General features: G+C 43.3%; 1 protein-coding gene across 1 annotated transcript in view; it reads left to right on the top strand.

The window, feature by feature from the left end:
• Positions 1 to 5,878: 5,878 nt before the first annotated feature.
• Positions 5,879 to 18,804, top strand: part of LOC143940548 (high choriolytic enzyme 1-like) — a 51,786-nt gene continuing 38,860 nt past the window's right edge. The window contains exons 1-4 of the mRNA XM_077462037.1: positions 5,879 to 5,975; positions 8,331 to 8,358; positions 10,319 to 10,372; positions 16,239 to 16,379. Coding sequence (XP_077318163.1) covers positions 5,925 to 5,975; positions 8,331 to 8,358; positions 10,319 to 10,372; positions 16,239 to 16,379 — 274 coding nt within the window. The 5' untranslated portion in view covers positions 5,879 to 5,924. The remainder of the gene's footprint in view (positions 5,976 to 8,330; positions 8,359 to 10,318; positions 10,373 to 16,238; positions 16,380 to 18,804) is intronic.

The raw sequence follows: 18,804 nt of genomic DNA, 5'->3' as shown, positions 1-18,804 counted from the left end.
AGCAAGAGGGTGCTTTAAGTGCCCATTTAACAGATGGTGATGCCTGAGGGTGCTCTGAAGGTGCATGCATGTGGGATCACCCTCCTATCTCCATGGCACCTTTATTGAGATGTGGCATGAACTGGAGGGATGGATATTGGGGTTTCGGACCCGCCATCACTGAAAACTTTCAATGTAGGCCTCAGTGTGGGAACTGGTTTAGCAAACCACAGCAAGAGGATGCTTTAAGCCCCATTGGATGATGGTGCCCGCAGGTGCGCTAAAGGTACATACATGTGCGGTCACCCTTAGATCTCTATGGCGTCTTTACTGAGATGTGGCATGAGGTGGAGAGGTTAGGTGGAAAGAACTTGTGCTCACCCTCTTCAACCAGTCATGTGCAGGAAAAATTTGAAAAATAAGCTTCTCTTTCAGACAATTACTTTTGCCTCAATTTTGCCTTTTCTTAGATTTTAGGACTTTATAAAGTTTCTATTCATATGGCATGAGGTTCCCTAGGGAGAAAGTAAGCACAAATTACATCCAGTTTGGGCATGTGCTTGCAGGACAACCAAGGGCAGGTTAGAATGACTGTCAAAACCCTCTCGCCAGCTTGGAAGTCATGTTGGATCTACCACCCACAAGAAAGAGTTTCAGGAAATTATCACGCTTTCTTGTAAGTTCGGACTAACTGGGGTAGATATAACCAATCAAGCAACCAAGTGTATTTTTTCCCAATTTTCATATCTACAATTGGGAATTTTTCGAAATCTAACACAGTGTGTATATATTTGTTGCACTTTTCATATTTCATTTTTTCACTTGTGTTTCACAACTGTACAAATTAGAATTTTTGGTTTTTGCTTTTTGCTTTATGGTTATTTGATTGAATTTGTATACCAAAGTTTTTGGTTACGCCATCACCACAGTCACAGGCACATTGGGTATTTTTTAGTATATATATTTTTTAGTATATATATTTTTTAGTATATATATTTTTTAGTATATTTTTTAAAAGTTTCACTGTTGATTATAGATTGAGTTTAGCATACATAGCATCATTTATTTTAGGCATCTAATTCATTTATTGTGCAATTCACATTTATATATATATATTTTTTATTCCAATTCCTATTTTCACCCTACTTTTTATAATAATTTATTAACCAGCACGCTGGAAAATTTATATTTATTTTTGTATGTACAATTTAATATTGACTGATACATTATTTATTGGGTTTATTATACCAGTATATTTTGGTTCATTCAGGATTCTTTAGAGTTTAAAACCATTAGCCAGCAAGCTGAAAAATCTGTACATTTCTATGATATTTAAATTTAGTGAGTCCAAAAAGGTATAGCGCCATATCTATTTTTTCTACCTCACTTTTCAGATATAACCAATCGTTTCGTTTTTTTTGTTGTTTTTTTTTTTTATTGTGACTTTTAATGGGGAAACCTTCATTAGCATTAAAACACCAGGAATTTACCCTTTTGATTTTAACACATTAATTCCAAGGCGGTTTTCACAAAGATAGGGACTTTAGCAATCTACCATTAATGGTTATCTACCTGTCAGTGAACTTTTAAAAAGGCACTAGTAAAAAAGCAGATCAGTAGTTTGATACAAGCATGCAAGGGTCATTGTTCCTCCCTGTGACTTATCTACTGCCTCGAGCGATACATGTTCGTTCCCGGGACTTCAATTATCCTGCTCCACCCAATACCTGTATCTCATGACTAGAGGTCTCTTATATCTCAGAAATGTTACTCTTTTGTGTCAACCCATCAACAAGGTATGAATTGTATGATAGTAACAAAAACTGTTGTTGCTCATACTTGAAAAAAGACACGCTAATCTATTGCAGTGTTGATCAATTTACTAGATTTAGGGGGCCCTGAAATTACCAAATTGCTGCATATTATAATAGGTATGTGTAACATTTCAGAACGATATCAGGACAGGAAACTGTCGGCATCTCCAATGGGGAGACATTTTCTCTTACTTCCTGTTGTTTAACAGTAAAAAGTAACACAGGTGAGCAGCTGGAGGGATACAAGGCCCAAGGAAAAAGCGCCACCCCACTGTGGCTGGAGTACCCTGGTAGAAATCAGGGATGGTTTCCCCACAGTAGCTGGGTCTTCCGGGGATGCTGTGTGATAGTAGGCTCTGACCCAGCTGCCAGCACGCCAGTGCTGACAGTAGAGGGCTTCGTACTCGGCAAAAGATTACTTGCTAAGCTCCCACTGCCTCTTCAGGTGTGCCCTCTGAGTTGCTGTTGGATCCCAGACAGTTGTGGGAAAAAGGAGCTGAAGAATCTTACTCCTGCATTTGAGCATGAGTAAATAGGTACCATTTGCAGACTGTTCAGATTCATTTTGTTCAAATTATACAATGGGTCTCCTAAAGTTATGTCTCTGGGAGCGCCTCAAGGGGTTCAGTTTTGGTTCAATCTACCTAGAGGAGAGTTATAGCATTTTCAGGTGCATCAGTGGATGGTGGTTCAGAAGGCTGCACAGTGGGAGCATGGACCTGAGCTAGGTGCCTATTAGACTGCGTAATATTGTCAGAATCCATGCTTTCTCCTGGGGTTTTGGAAACAATAATGGAAGAGCAGAAGGTAGCCAATATTGAAAATCTGGTGACAGAGATATTTGTGGCTCACGAACATGGGCAAGTTCTTCAAAAGCCCATTTATAGGCCTCTATTTGGGTCTTAATGGGTTTGAGAAGTTTACCATCTAGGTGTCCTGGTTTCAATTGGTTTCTTTTTCTCTGGATATCGTAAACTGGAACACCGTTGCAGGGGTAGGGAAACTTGGCTCTCCGGCTGTTTTGAAACTACAAATCCCATCATGCCTCTGCCTCTAGGAGTCATGCCTGTGATTGTTAGGGTCTTGCAATGTCTCATGGGACTTGTAATTTCAAAACAGCTGGAGAGCCAAGGTTCCCTATTGTAGGATAACTCTGGTGACTTCTTTCCACTCCAGTTTTTCTTGCTGGTGTATGCCTCTATGTTGGAATAACACTTTGTCCCCAGGTTAAGGGTAAAAGTCTGATGCATCAACTCTCTACCCTTGACAGGTTTTTAATGAACTGTGGGACTTTGGACAGGTGTTAGTTCTGCTCCTGAATACAGGAAGAGTGTGTTCAACTTATCCTGTTGGAACTGTGGCTCATAGGTCTGTGGGCCCCTGATAGTAAGACCAAACATAGCATGGTAGGGTGAGGGGCTTATCCAAGAATATACTGTATGGTTGTAGTTACAGACCACTTCTGCTAAGTAATTGGCCTAGTTTCTGCACTTCTAAAGCAAAACCTCTCAGAAGTTGCATCAGGATGTTATTGAACCTCTTGCATGACCCATTGCCTTGTGTGTGGTATGGGGTAGTACAGTATATTCTTTTTAAATGACTAATGAGTGCCACCATTCTCACAAAAAGTCACTTTGGAAACAGGGTTCCTGGTCTGAATGTATTTTCTGTGGTCAGCGATAAGGAAGGCAAAGCGTTTCCACAACTGGGTGCCAGTCTAGTCGCTGGTCAGTATTGCTGCTATAAAGTTGATATAGCATTCCAACATGACTAGAAAGTGATGATATCTGCTTTTTGACATGTCAAGTGTAGAAAATATAATAGTCAGTACTTCCAATGGGGCAGATGTGTGGCAAATCAGATATGCAATTTGGGCCTGCATTTAAAGCAGAGTTCCACCCAAAAAGTGGAATCTGCTTTGAGCACTCCTCGCCCCCTAACATGCTCCATTTAGCATGTCATTTTTTTTGGGGGGGGGAGTAGTGGGTACCTAGTTTTCACAGGTAGCCAGCTCCCCTTTTCTGCGCTCCCCTTCCCTCTCTGCAATCTTCTGGGACACGTCACAGGTCCCAGAAGATCGCCTGGCCACTAAGAAAGTGCAGGAAAACTCGCACATGCGCAGTGCGCCCCTGCTGTGGGGCTGCAAGCGGTCACAGCCGGGTGCGCACACTTGCAATGCCGACGCTGCTTAGAGACGGGGGAGAGGAGCAAGGCTTCGGGCAACCAAATGTTCTTCTTTCCTGTGTTAACAACGGCACTTTGTACCTTATACAGTGTACGTTATCCTGTGATTTGTGCCTTTTACAATGGCACTAAAATGATGTATCTGCAGGTTATATTCAGTCATGGAGTGCATCTTTCTCTTCTCTTTTTTTTGTTATTTCCTTTTCTGGTATCCCCCTTTATCCACCTTAAAGGCCTGCCTGATAATGTCAATTATTTGTCAGTATACGTGCTCTATGTCTGCGGTACATATTTCACCTGTGTTATACTGCGGTTGCCATGTGATGTTTTGATTGGTTTGTTTCCTGCTGTATTCTTTGAGAGCAGAGTTGGATCAATACATGGGAACCCGCTGTTTATCCATATCGGGGGAACTTTGCAAAATCAATCTGGACTTTATTGTGAGATATTGTGGATTTTTACCTTTTCTCTTCTATATGCCTCTTTTAACAATAAAATGGACAGTTTTCATAAAACTAATGAAATAAAGCCGTCTACGAAAAGCCTTTTTTTTTAAATAAACAATTCAAACCTCACTAGGCTACAACTAAATTCTTCATTCACAAATGAATAAAGAGCAGGACTTTGCTGTCTCCCTGACAGCTCAGATCTTTAGATCATACTTGGAGATCAGCTCTTTTGGTGTAATCATTGGAGCTCAGCTGTCACTTTGACAAATGTTCATTTTGTTCTGTGTATCCTCAGCTGTTGTCATCGCTCCTAATACAGAATGGGGCAGCTCTCACATTGACAGGCATGTTCTACTGATTATCCTGGGAAAACCTGGGATGCGATGGTGACCTGGAACGATGTAGAGCCACTCATGATTTGGGATCGGCCTGGTCACACTGATCAAGTCAGGTCCAGAGGAAAAGTCTGGAAGGAATGGACAGAGGGACAGCATGACTGGGTTAACAGGGGAGTGATGGACATCGGTGGTTTTGTTATTTGTGGGAGATGCGTTTCTGGTGTTGGGTGTTTTGTCATAGCAGCTGATGGGGTTTGAGGCCCTATAAGGTAGGCGGTAGTTAAGGTCAATAGGTTGGGACTCGTCTTGGGTATGGGTCCCCTAATTTGGTAGTAATTGAGTACCTGACTCTATCTCCAAGTCGGAGGGTGGGGTTGGAGGCCTACTTTGTGGGGTATAGGTGTAACTTTGTTGCCTACAAGGACCTTGAGTCTCCAGTATACATTCAGTCTGTTGCTGGTTATGTATATTTGGCATTTACATTGGTTATTAATTTTGTTATTTGTATTTGGCCATTAAATCCCAGTCAGTGTCTTATTTGGTGGCTGGGTTGGGTGGTGGGGCGGCCAGGAAGCATGGAAAGGCCTGAACAACTTCTTTTATACCCTAGGCGTGAAGTTTCGCTGGTTAAACTGGACTAATGCAGAAAATGGCTGGGGTGATACAGACTCCTGCACTAGCTGCACCCCCTTCCCTTATGGAGAAGAGCTCCTCCTGCCTTGACCTTGCCCTGGTCACACGGGTATTTTTTAGGCTTTTGTTTCTTTTTCATAGAGGAATTTGTGTGTTCTGGCCACATGGGTCTGGGGAGCATTGTCTTACATCTACTGTATGGGTGACCTACAATCTTCACTAGTGACATAACTGCTTATTTTGTGTTACTGCACGTTTTCACATTTCCCTATAGGCCTATGGTCACCTGTACCAAGCTACGTCCCAAAATAGTCCATGTCTAGCTGAGATCGATTCCACCTTGAGGTGAAAAAGATGGAATCTAATATGGTGCATGTGTAAGAAGATCTTTCTCCATTTGTGTCTCCTGACAGAGTCTGCTGATTGGTGCCTATTATACTCTTGTCTTGTTCTAATCTGTTACACAGCTAAAATAGGTTAATGTGAAGCAGACTTCAGAGGCTGTAGGAAAACCTTGTTTCGGTTCCATGGACGCCGCCAAATACATCCTTATCATTTCTTACCTGTTACCACTCCAGGTGAGGCAATCAACACCTGTTATAGCAGGTAAAGCTGAGATTTCTATGTAACTTTAGCTGCCTGCATAACTGGATCGCTTTCTTATAGGGTCTACATTGTGGGTAGCTTCTGCTTAAGCATTTTTCATTATAGGCTTACTTTGAATTGTTACTATGTCAGAATATTCACTGGTTTTACCTTGATGGAGACCTTATATTCATTTTTTATGCTACATTAAACAAGGCCTTCAGATCAAGACAGCAGCCTATTGCCTAGCATGAATGAGAATCATTTCTTGTGCCTAAATAGACTGCAGAGAATCATTGGCGGGTGGAGTTTAGAATCCGTGGTCTACAAAGAAAGATTTTTCAAAATCAATTTTTTTGGAAGTCTATTGCAAGCATCAACTACTCATTCGGTAAAGTAATACTTTCTAAGATTAGTTTTAAACTTTCCCTCTTGCTAGCCTGAGGTCATGTCCCCATGTTCTCGGTCTTAGCCCTTGATGTACTCTTATTCACCCCTTTGATGTATTAAAACGTTTGAGTCATGTCTCCCTGTTCCTTTCTTTCCCAGGGGTCTCAAACTGGCGGCCCTCCAGCTGTTGCGATACTACAAGTCCCACGAGGCATTGTAAGGCTGACAGCTACAAGCATGACTCCCACAGGCAGAGGCATGATGGGACTCATAGTTTTGTAACAGCTGGAGGGCCACCAATTTGAAACCCCTGCAACTGTACATATTAAGTTCTTGAACTCGCTCCTGATATGATTTATCTCTCTGACCCTTTTTGTTGCAGTTCTCTGGACTCGTTCTATGTTATCAATATCTTTTTGTAAGTGTCTCCAGAACTGGGCTCAGTATTGTAAAGCTGGGTACACACGAGTCGAATATTGGGAGACAACGGCTAGTTAAAAAAAAACGTCCGACATTTTGCCCATGTGTATGTCGGTCTGTCTGACAGAAGCCGGCCAACCAGTTCCCGATCAGCACTCTCAGCCAATGGCAGAGAGTGCTGATCTGAGTGTTCTGGCGAGGGGTCATCCCCCTATCAGAACACAACAGCTCAATGGGGAGATCGCTGAACTAACATCACATGGTTAAAAATGAAGTAAATTTCCATCACTAAATTGTACCTATAGGTAGTGTACCGTTTAGGATATATTTACTGTACATGCTGCCAATAACATCACTGATGCATGCGTTCTGATGGAACGGACGCCCATTCCGTTTCTCCAGAGCCCTGTGCCGTGACCAGTGGCTGCCACGGGAGTGTTGTCATTGCGACTCTGGCCAGTCACAAAGCTGGAGTCCGCAAACCCAGAAGCAAGACGGGTGATGAAGGAAGTGGATAAGATCGTATCACTTGAAGGCTTCGTTTTCAGGTAAGTTTCCCATAATGTGCTAGTAAGCGATGCATACAAGCACATTATGCCTTTACATTGCAGGTAAGAAAAAAAAAAAAACATCCAGTGGTTTACAAATGCTTTGTGAAGTCTTGCTACAGATCTCTATAAAGAAATCAGGACCTCCTTCCTCCTGCTGGTAACCCCTCCAGTGATACATCCTGGAATTCTCGAATTTGCACAGGTAAAGGTGTTGTAAACCCTCAGGGGTTTTCACCTTAATGCATTCTGTGCATTAAGGTGAAAAACCTCCTTTAGCAGGAGATCCTGTATTAGCCCCCCAGAACCCTCCCTTTTACTTACCTGAGTCTTCCCAGCACCGGGAACGAGCACACCCGCTCCAGCCGATGTCTTGGGCCCTGATTGGATAGATTGATAGTAGTGCAGCCATTGGCTACCGCTGCTGTCAATCAAATCCAATGACGCGGGAGCTGGGGGCGGGGCCGAGTCTGCTGTTTGTGTCAACGAACGCAGAAGCAGGACTTGGGAGCGTGCCTGCACAAGTGTCCCTAGGGAAGCGCTTCCCCATGGAGGCACTTGATGTGGGGAGGAGCCAGGAGCACCACGGAAGGACCCCAGAAAAGGAGGATCAGGGACCACTCTGTGCAAAACCCTTGCACAGAGGAGGTAAGTATAACATGTTTGTTATGTAAAAAATAAAATAAAACCCAAAGCTTTACAATCATTTTAAACCAACACCAGATTGCCAGGATGATCTGGGGTACGGACAGATTTGTCATACTTCTAAAATCCCTTGGCGAGTAGTCCCTTCATGTAGTTCCATGTGACAATTTTTAGTTTGACTGAAATACACATTTAACCCCATTTCAGCACGTTTAATTGAATGTTTAATGTTTATAAATGAGATCACTGAAATGTATCTATTTGTAGAAAATTGTCTTAAATTTAAAATGCAGTCAAAAATAATTTAATCCTGTAATAAATAAAATATTGCATTATTTCAAACAGATTTCACTTGCAACAGACAGCCAAAATGGTGAGTACCAGGATTTAGATTTACACTTGTTTTACTGCTTTTCCCTGGCTGTTCATTTGTTTTCACAGAGATGAGTTCATTTCATAGTAGGTGAGGTTCAAAAAAAAGACACAAGTCCATCCTATATGTCAGTATTACATTGTATATCCCTGTATGTTGCGGTCGTTCGGGTGCTTATTTAATCGTTTTTTTAAACTATCGATGCCCCTGCTGAGACCACCGCCTGTGGAAGGGAATTCCACATCCTTGCTGCTCTTACAGTAAAGAACCCTATACATAGTTTAAGGTTAAACCTCTTTTCTTATAATTTTAATGAGTGGCCACGAGTCTTATTAAACTCCCTTCTGCGAAAAAGTTTTATCCCTATTGTGGGGTCACCAGAATGGTATTAATAAATTAAAATCAAACCCCCTCTCAAGCGTCTCTTCTCCAGAGAGAATAAGTTCAGTGCTCGCAACCTTTCCTCATAACTAATATCCCCCAGACCCTTTATTAGCTTTGTTGCCCTTCTTTGTACTCGCTCCATTTCCAGTACATCCTTCCTGAGGACTGGTGCCCAGAACTGAACAGCATACTCCAGGTGCGGCCGGACCAGAGTCTTGTAGAGCGGGAGAATTATCGTTTCATCTCTGGAGTTGATCCCCTTTTTAATGCATGCCAATATTCTGTTAGCTTTGTTAGCAGCAGCTTGGCATTGCATGCCATTGCTAAGCCTATCATCTACTAGGACCCCCAGGTCCTTTTCCATCTTTTCCATTTTGAATGGTGACCGGCCACCAGTGCTTGGACTAAATAATTCTGACTGCCCTCCTGTGTCAACTGCCACACTTTACAGTGTCCCTTGACAGCCGTGGTCCTTAAATCTTTCAGGGGAAACAGCTGTTAAGTGAAACTGTGATAATCTGCTTCATACAGTATGTGTAACTTTCCACCAACAATAGTAATAACTAAAGCCAGGCCTTTTTTTCTCAGCCAAAACACAAAGCCGCCCTAGTGTTAAAAACACTTCAATGGTCAAACTCACATTGTGTGAAGATGGATAGAGCATAAAGATTCTACTGTGGCCATACTCCTACAACCACCTCAGGATCCCGACAGGGGAAGGGGGAGCCGTGGACGCTCAACTTAGCTGCCCAGATCCCGGCAGCACATCCGAGGCTATCCACCACCACGCCCAGATGACCTGAGGAAGGAGGCCATGCCTCCGAAACGCATTGTCATGGCAACTGTGTAACATCCTCACTCTCTTGCCCTCCTGTATCCTGCTCATGTGGGTTCATGTGTCCTCAAAGAACAGCGCTGGCTGGACCGGATAGAATGTGCATTAGGGTCTACACTACGTGGCGAGCGTGGTGGTGGACCAATTAAATGCAGTGAACAATCTTTTCTAAGTGGACAGTCTCTGTTTCATTAAAAAAACTAACACCCACTAAGATCTCAAAAGTTTTGAAACCATTTTACAGAAGTTTGATGTTTCCAGAAGAAAGACCATTTTTGGGTTGTCTCCTCTAATTCAAAGTGATTATTAATCTTGATTTAGGCTGGGTTCACACTAGTGTGAATTGAATGCGGGTTCTCTGCATCCAATTCGCAATGGAAGGATATTGTAACCAACCGTCTCTCTATGGAGCTGGTTTATATATCTCCACAGCGGCTCCGGTGGGATTTGCACAAGAACGCTGTGCGTCTTTTGGTCCATTTCAGGTCCGAATTCAGCCAAAATTTTCGGGCTGAAATCAGACCTGAAACGATGAATGAGGAAGGACCGGAGTCCTGCTGTGAGCGGCTGCATGCTCATATGTGAACCCAGCCTGAGAGTCTTTCAGTGGTGGGATTTTCTGGTGCTATGTGTCTAGGGTGGCTTTCAATCAATGTCGTAGGCGCAAGTATTTTTCTTATATTGATATCTGCTTAGTCTTTTATATGACATGCTGAATAAATCATTTCATATGTTTTACAGGAGCTGAAGACAGCGAGGAGGATGTCACCAGCATCATAGCTAAGCTAAACAAAGGTATGTAGTCTAGTACAGTTCTCATACAATGGCTGACCCTCTCAAGAGGTCCTAGCCACATCTTATAGAATGAGTCCAGCAAGCCAGTAGAAACTGGCGAGTTCTGTCACAAACACTTCCATTTTTGCTTAAAAAATGCAGCTAATTATGCACAAAGTAATTTCAAAAACTACATATTTCTTGGGCCCAGATCCAGGCTCCGGGCAGTTTAACCACTTCAATACCGGGCACTCCCCCCCCCCCCCCCCCCTGTAGCCCAGGTCAATTTTTAGCTTTCAGCGTTGTCGCATTTTAAACGACAATTGCACGGTCATTTAACGCTTTACCCAAACAGCATTTTTATCATTTTGTTCCCACAAATAGAGCTTTCTTTTGGTGGTATTTGATCACTACTGTTTTTTTTTTTACTAAACAAATAAAAAAAAAAGACAGAGAATTTTGAAAAAAAAAAAGTTTTTATTTTTTTCTGTTATAAAATTTTGTAAAAGGGTATGTTTTCTCCTTCACTGATAGGCACTGATAAAGTAGCACTAATGAGGTGGCACTAATATGCAGCACTGATCGGCATTAATAGGCGGCACTGATAGGTGACATTGATGGGCACTGAAAGGCCGCACTGATTTGCACTGATAGATGGCTCTGATAGGCATCACTGATGAGGAGGCACTGGCTCTTCCTGTTTACGCTGTGATCAGCTGTGATTGGACACAGCTGTTCACATGGTAAAGAGCCTCCGTCAGACTGACACACCACACCAGCGAACAACAGGTGCACAATCGCGACTTATCCTGCTGGACGTCATATGACGTCCAGTCAGGATAACTTAACCACTTTGCGTACATCATTTTGCTATATGGCGGGCTGGAAGTGTTTAAGGCCTCATGAATACTGGCCGTTTTTACAGCTAAAAAAACGCTAAAAAACGTTATTACAAAAACACTATTACAAAAAAGCTGAAAAACTCACTGCAAAGCTATTGGCGTTTTTATCACATTATTATAACGTCCAGTATGCATGAGGCCCAAGTCATAATACTAGCACATTATGACAGATGTAACTGAAAAGAAAGCCCTTCAGCGGAGCGCTGTCACCGCTGAAGGCACTTCCATGTTCATCTGATCTTCTTTCCAGGTTGGCGGGCTTTGGCAATATGAATGGCCGAGCCAGAAATTACATCACTCCTGTGCTTTACAGCATGGCTTTGAAGGAACGACTCGGGTATGCCGTTCCTTCAGAGCGCATGCGCCCGTGACATCACCAGCTTCATCTAAAGTAAATATCACCTGAATGGTGCACGTTTAGGAGATATTTACTGTACCTATAGGTAAGCCTTATTATAGGCTTACCTATAGGTAAAAATCATCCAGAGGAGTTTACACCCACTTTAAGGGATTTTGGTTGCTCCATGAAGGAACCTATCACGAAATAAATATGTGACCTTCCATCCCACCTGAAAATGGTAGCTGGTTGGCTGTCATGCTCATCTTCTGGTTTTAATATTTTAGGAGTACTTTGAGTCCCTGATCTGGAACAAGTATGCAGCAAGAAATCTCAGAACTAGGGTGACCACATTTCCAAACTGCCATTCAGGGACAATTTTGCCAAAGACCGAGGGGGATGTGTTGTGTTGAATGTAGTCTCTGGGTTGACGGGATTTCGGCGGTGAATGTTTTGTCGGGTGAATCGGGTTTTAGCACTTATATCATCCCAACACCATGCTTATACCATCATTTATATCATCCCAACAACATGCTTGTAATGTATTAGAATTATTACATTCTAATAATAGACCCCCTCCCTCAGTACGGATCCCCCTCTCCACTAAGTATAGACACCCTCCCTCAGTACGGACCCCCCTCCACTAAGTATAGACCCCCCATCCACTAAGTATAGACCCCTTCACTCAGTACGGACCCCTCTCCACTAAGTATAGACCCCCTCCCTCAGTACGGATCCCAAATCCACTAAGTATAGACCCTCTCCCTCAATACGGACCCCTCTCCACTAAGTATAGACCCCCTTCCCTCAGTACGGACCCCCTCCACTAAGTATAGACCCCACTCCCTCAGTACGGACCCCCTCCACTAAGTATAGACCCCCTCCCTCAGTATGGACCCCTCCACAAAGTATAGACCCCTTTTTTACCTTTTTCCTGATCACTGTACACGGAGATCCTAACCCAGACTGCAGTGCCAGTGGATTGGTGTCTTTGGGGCTGCCGCTACTGACAGTCTCGTTCGGCATGGTGGAGAGCGTTCGGTGCGGAGGAGGAGAAAGTTAACTTCTCTGCTTTGCATGCAGAGTGAGTCGTGGCTGTGAGGTCACTGGTTACTATCTGCCAGGCGGCTCTAGCAACCAAGTGCCAGAGTCTCAGGTGGAGGTAGAGCTGGAGGTGGAGTGAGCGCCATCGCTATGGCGGGGTTTGCTCGCTCTGTCAATTTCATTCCGGGACACTGTATTGTCCCGAATGAGGGTGCCCGGGATCCGGGACAGACCTGCTAATTGTAGGATTGTCCCAGGCAATCCGGGACATGTGGGCACCCTACTCAGAACTCATAAAAAATCAGCGGCTCAAAAGGTTTTGAAGGTAGAAGGCAACACGTACAATATGTTCAGAAGGAAAGGTAAGCATTTTAACCACTTAAGTACCACCCATGCATATATACTGTGACAGTGCGGCAGTCTTGCGCGAACCTGTACATGACTTCGGGCACAGGGTCTGTCGCGCGCGTGCATGCCGTCGACCCACTCCCGCTGTGATCGGACACAGTGGGAGACAATCAGCGAGTCAGTTGGGCGCGATGTCCGCCAGGACCCACTGATTGTTGACAGAAGAGGCAGAACGGCTGGCTATGTAAACAAGGCAAATCCTGTTCTGTCAGAGAGGAAGCAGAAACACGGATCCGTCTTCCTCCAGTCAAGCCATCCCACGCACAGTTAGAAAGCACTTCCTAGAAGCACACTTAACCCTTTGATCGCCCCTTATGTTAACCCCTTCCCTGCCAGTGTCATTAGTACAGTGACAGTGCATTTTTTAGCACTGATCACTGTATTAGCGTCACTGGTCCCCAAAATGTGTTACATGGTGTCCAATTTGTCTGACGCAATATCGCAGCCCCGTTATAAGTCGCTGGTCGCCACCATTACTAGTAAAGTAAAAATTTAAATTCCATAAATCTATCCCATAGTTTGTAGATGCTATAACTTTTGCGCAAACCAATCAATATACGGGTATTAGGATTTTTTTTACCAAAAATTGTAGCATAATACAAATTGGCCTAAATTGATGAAGAAATTAGATTTTTTTTTTTTTTATTGGGAATGTTTTATAGCAGAAAGTAAAAAATATTGTTTTTTTTCAAAACTGTTCGTCTTTTTTTTGTTTATAGCGCAAAAAAAATAAAAACCGCAGAGGAGCTCAAATACCACCAAAAAAAAGCTCTATTTGTGGGGGGAAAAAAAGGATAACGGTTTTATTTGGGTACAACATTGCGATAAAAATAAATAAATAAATAATAATAATAAAAAAAAAAAACGCAGATCACCGCCATTACTAGTAAAAAAAAAAAAAATGAACAACAATGGCATAAACCTATCCTATACCTCTATTTTGTAGATGCTATAACTTTTGTGCAAACTGATCAATATACGCTTATTGCGATTTTTTTTTAAATTAAAAATATGTAGAATACATATCGGCCTAAACTGTGGAAGAAATTATTATTTTTTAAATATTTTTGGGGGATATTTATTATAGCAAAAAGTAAAAAATATTGCTTTTTTTTTCAAATTTGTTGCTCTTTTTATGTTTATAGTGCAAAAAATAAAACCCGCAGAGGTGATCAAATACCACCAAAAGAAAGCTCTATTTGTAGGGAAAAGGTTTTGTTTGGGTACAACGTCGCACCATCGCGCAATTGTCAGCTAAACCGACGCAGTGGATAAATGCTTCCGGCTCTTTAGTGGTTAAAGTAGTTCAGTGCTGTATTTCAAAAAAATTGCCTGGTCGTGAAAGGAAGTAAACCTTCCCGGGCTTAAAGAGGACTTTCGTCCACCTCTTCAAACATGACATTTGTAGGACTTAAGCCCATTGTAATGTATATCTATAACCTTCCACCCATGACAGGCACCCCCTCCAAACCCCATCCCACCTTAACAAATGACTGGACTAGGTATGGAGTAAATGGCCATCCGGCCTTAATTTATTAATAAAATATACGTTAATAAAATACCATAAATACATTTTAAATAACTGTACACATTCCCCGCCTTTTAAACGGTCATGGGTAAAACATAACAAACACACTGGTCACTGCGAACGACTTCCATCTTTTGACCTCTTGACCTCCATACGGAATCCCCCATCTCGGAGGCTATACCCAAAGCATTTTAAACCTTTTAACCCCTTTTAACCCTTCCAGGTTAACCCCTCGTACCATTAACCACCCCCATCCCATGGATGGGTACAACAGTTTTTCTACCTGTACCTCACATTTCCTCTTCAAAAGCCCCAAGCACCGCCACAGCCCGAAAGGGGTAACGCCTTACCCTTGCGGGCACCTCCACACGCGCAGCCCTCCTGAAGGCCCACAGATCCGTCCCCACATTATTTAAGTGAACGCCGTCGCTCCTCAAATACCGCCAAGTGTCTATTTCCAATTCCCTATGCCTTATAGCAAGGCCCCCATTTCTAATGAAGAACCTGCTGACCTCTTTGTTCACCTTCACCCTGGCCCGGTCCACCTTCTTATCTGATAAAGCCCATCTCCATGACCTCCTACCCACCATATCGGACCCAACCATAACCATATTAGGATAAGCAGATTTTAACCTCAAGAAATCACATTTTATATCTCTAATAAGGTCTCTCATGGACCTGGCCACCATGTCATTTCCCCCCACACGTAATAGCAACACATCCGGTGGCCTGTCAAGGCGAGAAAACCTGTGCACCTCGCCCAGCACCCTGTTCCATCTCATGCCAAGGGCCCCCGATCCACCGAACCTGTGCCTCCTGCCTGGGTATGCGAAGTTGTCTGTCATTCGGCCGAATGTCAGTTCTCTTTGCACCCCAAAAAACGTAAGAGTGGCCCAGGATCCACACCAGGCCCACTTCATAACCTGCAGATAAAAACAGATTAACACACAGAAACCAACCAAAATACCCCCACATACCCCCACAACCTCAAGACGTCCAGAGCAACTCTTAAGCTAAAAATTGTGGGCGGACATACAATTTAAACCTGTCCGAATCCAACCTCCCCAGTCTCCTAACTGCCTCAGCACTCAAACCTGCCCTGGATGCTTCCATAGCCATCCCAATCCTAAAGCAGTGAGATGAAAAGTTCTTCGGGTCAAAACCCGCTTCCACCACACATTTACAAAAAACATCGATAAACTGAAACTTGGATAGAAAAGAGCCGTCCAGGTGTAAAGAAAAGGGGCCCGCGACCCACGGTCGCGTGTCCAAAAAACTTTCCACTGCCCTTACTGGGCAGATGTCGGCTTCCCCGATCCTGGCCACCTCCACTTGTGCACAAACCAAGGTCCATAAAAGACATGGATGAGTGAGTTTGGGGTGGAGGAACTTGACTGGCCTGCACAGAGTCCTGACCTCAACTCGGTAGAACACTTTTGGGATGAATTAGAGTGGAGACTGCAAGCCAGGCCTTCTCATTCAACATCAGTGCCCGACCTCACAAATGTGCTTCTGGAAGAATGGTGAAACATTCCCATAGACACACTCCTAAACCTTGTGTGTGTGTGTGTTTATCTATGTAATATATATATATATATATATATATATATATATATATATATATATATATATATATATATATAAAATTAAGGTATCTTTACCCTGCAGGTAGCAAGAAACTGATGAATCATGGAGATATCGCTGTAAAACTCGGTCGCAGTGCTCTGACTTGTCCAGGACAGACGTGCTTCTGGCCAAAATCCAGCTCTGGGATTGTAACCATTCCCTACACCCTGTCTGCGGACTACAGTAAGTTGCGTTCAGCACAAACTATGGAATATTACCACCTTATTGTAAAATCTATAGAAGATAACGGAACACATGAAGTCGTTTTTAAGTCTATAAAAAGTTAAAACACAACTCCAGGAAATTTCCCCCGTGCTGTGGGGCTATGCCATGACTGCAAGGGTTGACTGCTTGTTTAGGTCTTGGGGAAAGTAAAAACATTTTGCTTACCCAATTCTCTGCTTCACTGGCAGACATCACTCCCCCATGGGTCGATGGTGAACTGTCCCTCAAGGTCATCTAATCCAATGCAGGTCCAATTTCTGATGAAATTACATCAAAACCTTAGATCAGCCTTTCTCAACCTTTTCAACACAGAGGAACCCTTGAAATAGTTCTCCGGTCTTGGAGGAACCCTGCTAAAAAAAATTAAATCTACAATTCATGTTACATTAGTGTGGTGGTCAGTGAGAAGAATGGTCCTCACACTTGTGGTCATTGGGAAGAATTACCTCCTTACAGATCGCTAAAAAGAGCAATAGTGTCAGTGGGAACTTATCTGAGAGGCAAAAATTACCCAATGCTGAAGCAACCCCTAGCAACCTCTGGAGGAACCCTGGTTGAGAATCACTGCCTTAGAGCATAGGAGAGAAAATGCTACGAGGACCAGTCTAGCAATGCGGAGCAGCAACGAAACAGGTAAGTAAGGTTTTGCATGCCTACAGAGCTAAATGAACAGGTAACCATTGCTGTGAGGATGCAGCCCCACTGCAAGGAGGAATTTTCATGGCTTTGCTGGACTATACCCAACCACTCCTATTGCATACGCTAAAGACTAATCATTATGCAGAACAAGAAAGGAACTAGGAGGGCTCATTGGAATATAGCCGAATGTCGCCCTTTTTTCATTGAACTGGCCGATGACGCCCCGTGTGTACTAGGCTTAACACAGGAATTGTGCAAAGGACCCAGGACAGTTTTGAATTTCTGACAAGATCAACTTTTTTTGACTTATCAAATAGATTTAACAAAATGCTTCTAATGCTATAATAAAGGGACCAAAATTGGACAATTCGATCAGTTCGTCGTTAGGGCTTACATACACTTTAAACTGATTGTAAGGGTTCATTTTTTGTTGTTTTAAAAAACCAAACATGTTATACTCACCTACTCCGTGCAATGGTTTTGTTCATAGCAGCCCAGATCCTCCTCCACGCCGGCACTTCTGGTCCCTCCCTCCTGCTAGGAGCCCCCAGAGCACGCAGCTTGCTCTGGGGACACCCAAGCAGACACGCTCCTGAGCTGTGGCTCTGTGTGTCCATTCACACATGGAGCTGTGGCTCGGCCCCTCCCATCTGATTTCTTATTGGCTTACTGGCTGTGATTGACAGGTCCTGCTGCTGCCAAAAGCCAATCAGGAGTGCAAGTCCCTGAACAGTCAAGGCTCTCGTGGACCTTGCTGGATCCAGAGGAGGCTCAGGTATGTATTGGCAGGGGCAGAGAAGTTTTTTTGTTTTGTTTTTTACCTTCAGTTCTTAGACTCTTGCAATGCACTGCAGAGTAAGTAATTTTATACATATAACAGAAATCCACGTTATCTTCTTATATCATACAGCTGATTATAGGAGACTTGTAGTCCTGTACAATACATCCTCAATTGTCTGTGGCCCCAGCATTCATCACCTTGTGCTGTAAATCTCATTCTGCTATCCATGTCCCCACCTTTGGTTCTTTGTAGTTTCGCTGTCTGCACCCTGTCCCTAGTCTTCCATCCTTAGGGCTCTACTGGAATAGTGTCTGAGCAGATCTGATGAAGACTTTTCTTTAGGTTTGGATAAAGCGTGGAAAGGTTATAATCAATGCCACAATTTTATTTTTGTGTGTATCCCTGCTGGGGAGACACATCCTCTGTATTTGTGCAGTTGACCATTGTCATTGGGTGCAGAATGTTATGGGAAATCCAAATTTTATAGCTGTCACTGGAGGAGGGATAGAGGGGAAATCTTTCGGTGGGACACCTGTTCATGTGATACCCAAGAGGAGAATACCCTTCCTTTTTGGAGAGGTTTTCAAAAAAGTTTTGATGTTAAATGCACGTTAAGTAACCCCAAAGACATGAAATTGCTGGCTTACAGGTACAGCTAGCAGTGCACATGTAGATAAGTTACTAGGAAAGCTAGGTAAATTATTTGGGCTGCACTGTAACCAGTAGAGCAGTTTGTGATTGCTTTGGGCTGTTCTGGGCTCTGCAGGCTGTGAATTTGTTTTGGTCCCCCTGTCTTCTGGAAGGTTTCCAGAATATAGTGGGTTGGGAGGAAGCTAATTTGACAGTTACAATATTTATGTTGTCTCAGGCAATCCCTGGGGGACGGTGCACAGTAGGTGGCTGGGGAATGGTGAATGCATACATAGTCTGGTGTCTGAGGAAGCCCTGGTTCTTGTCTAGGAG

This window comes from Lithobates pipiens, unplaced genomic scaffold (genome assembly GCF_037356315.1).
Source record: "Lithobates pipiens isolate NorthernLeopardFrog02 unplaced genomic scaffold, aLitPip1_a1.2 Scaffold_10, whole genome shotgun sequence".
NCBI lineage: Eukaryota > Metazoa > Chordata > Amphibia > Anura > Ranidae > Lithobates > Lithobates pipiens.
The sequence above is the reverse complement of the archived record's forward strand: the minus strand, read 5'-3'. Positions and strand labels throughout refer to the sequence as shown.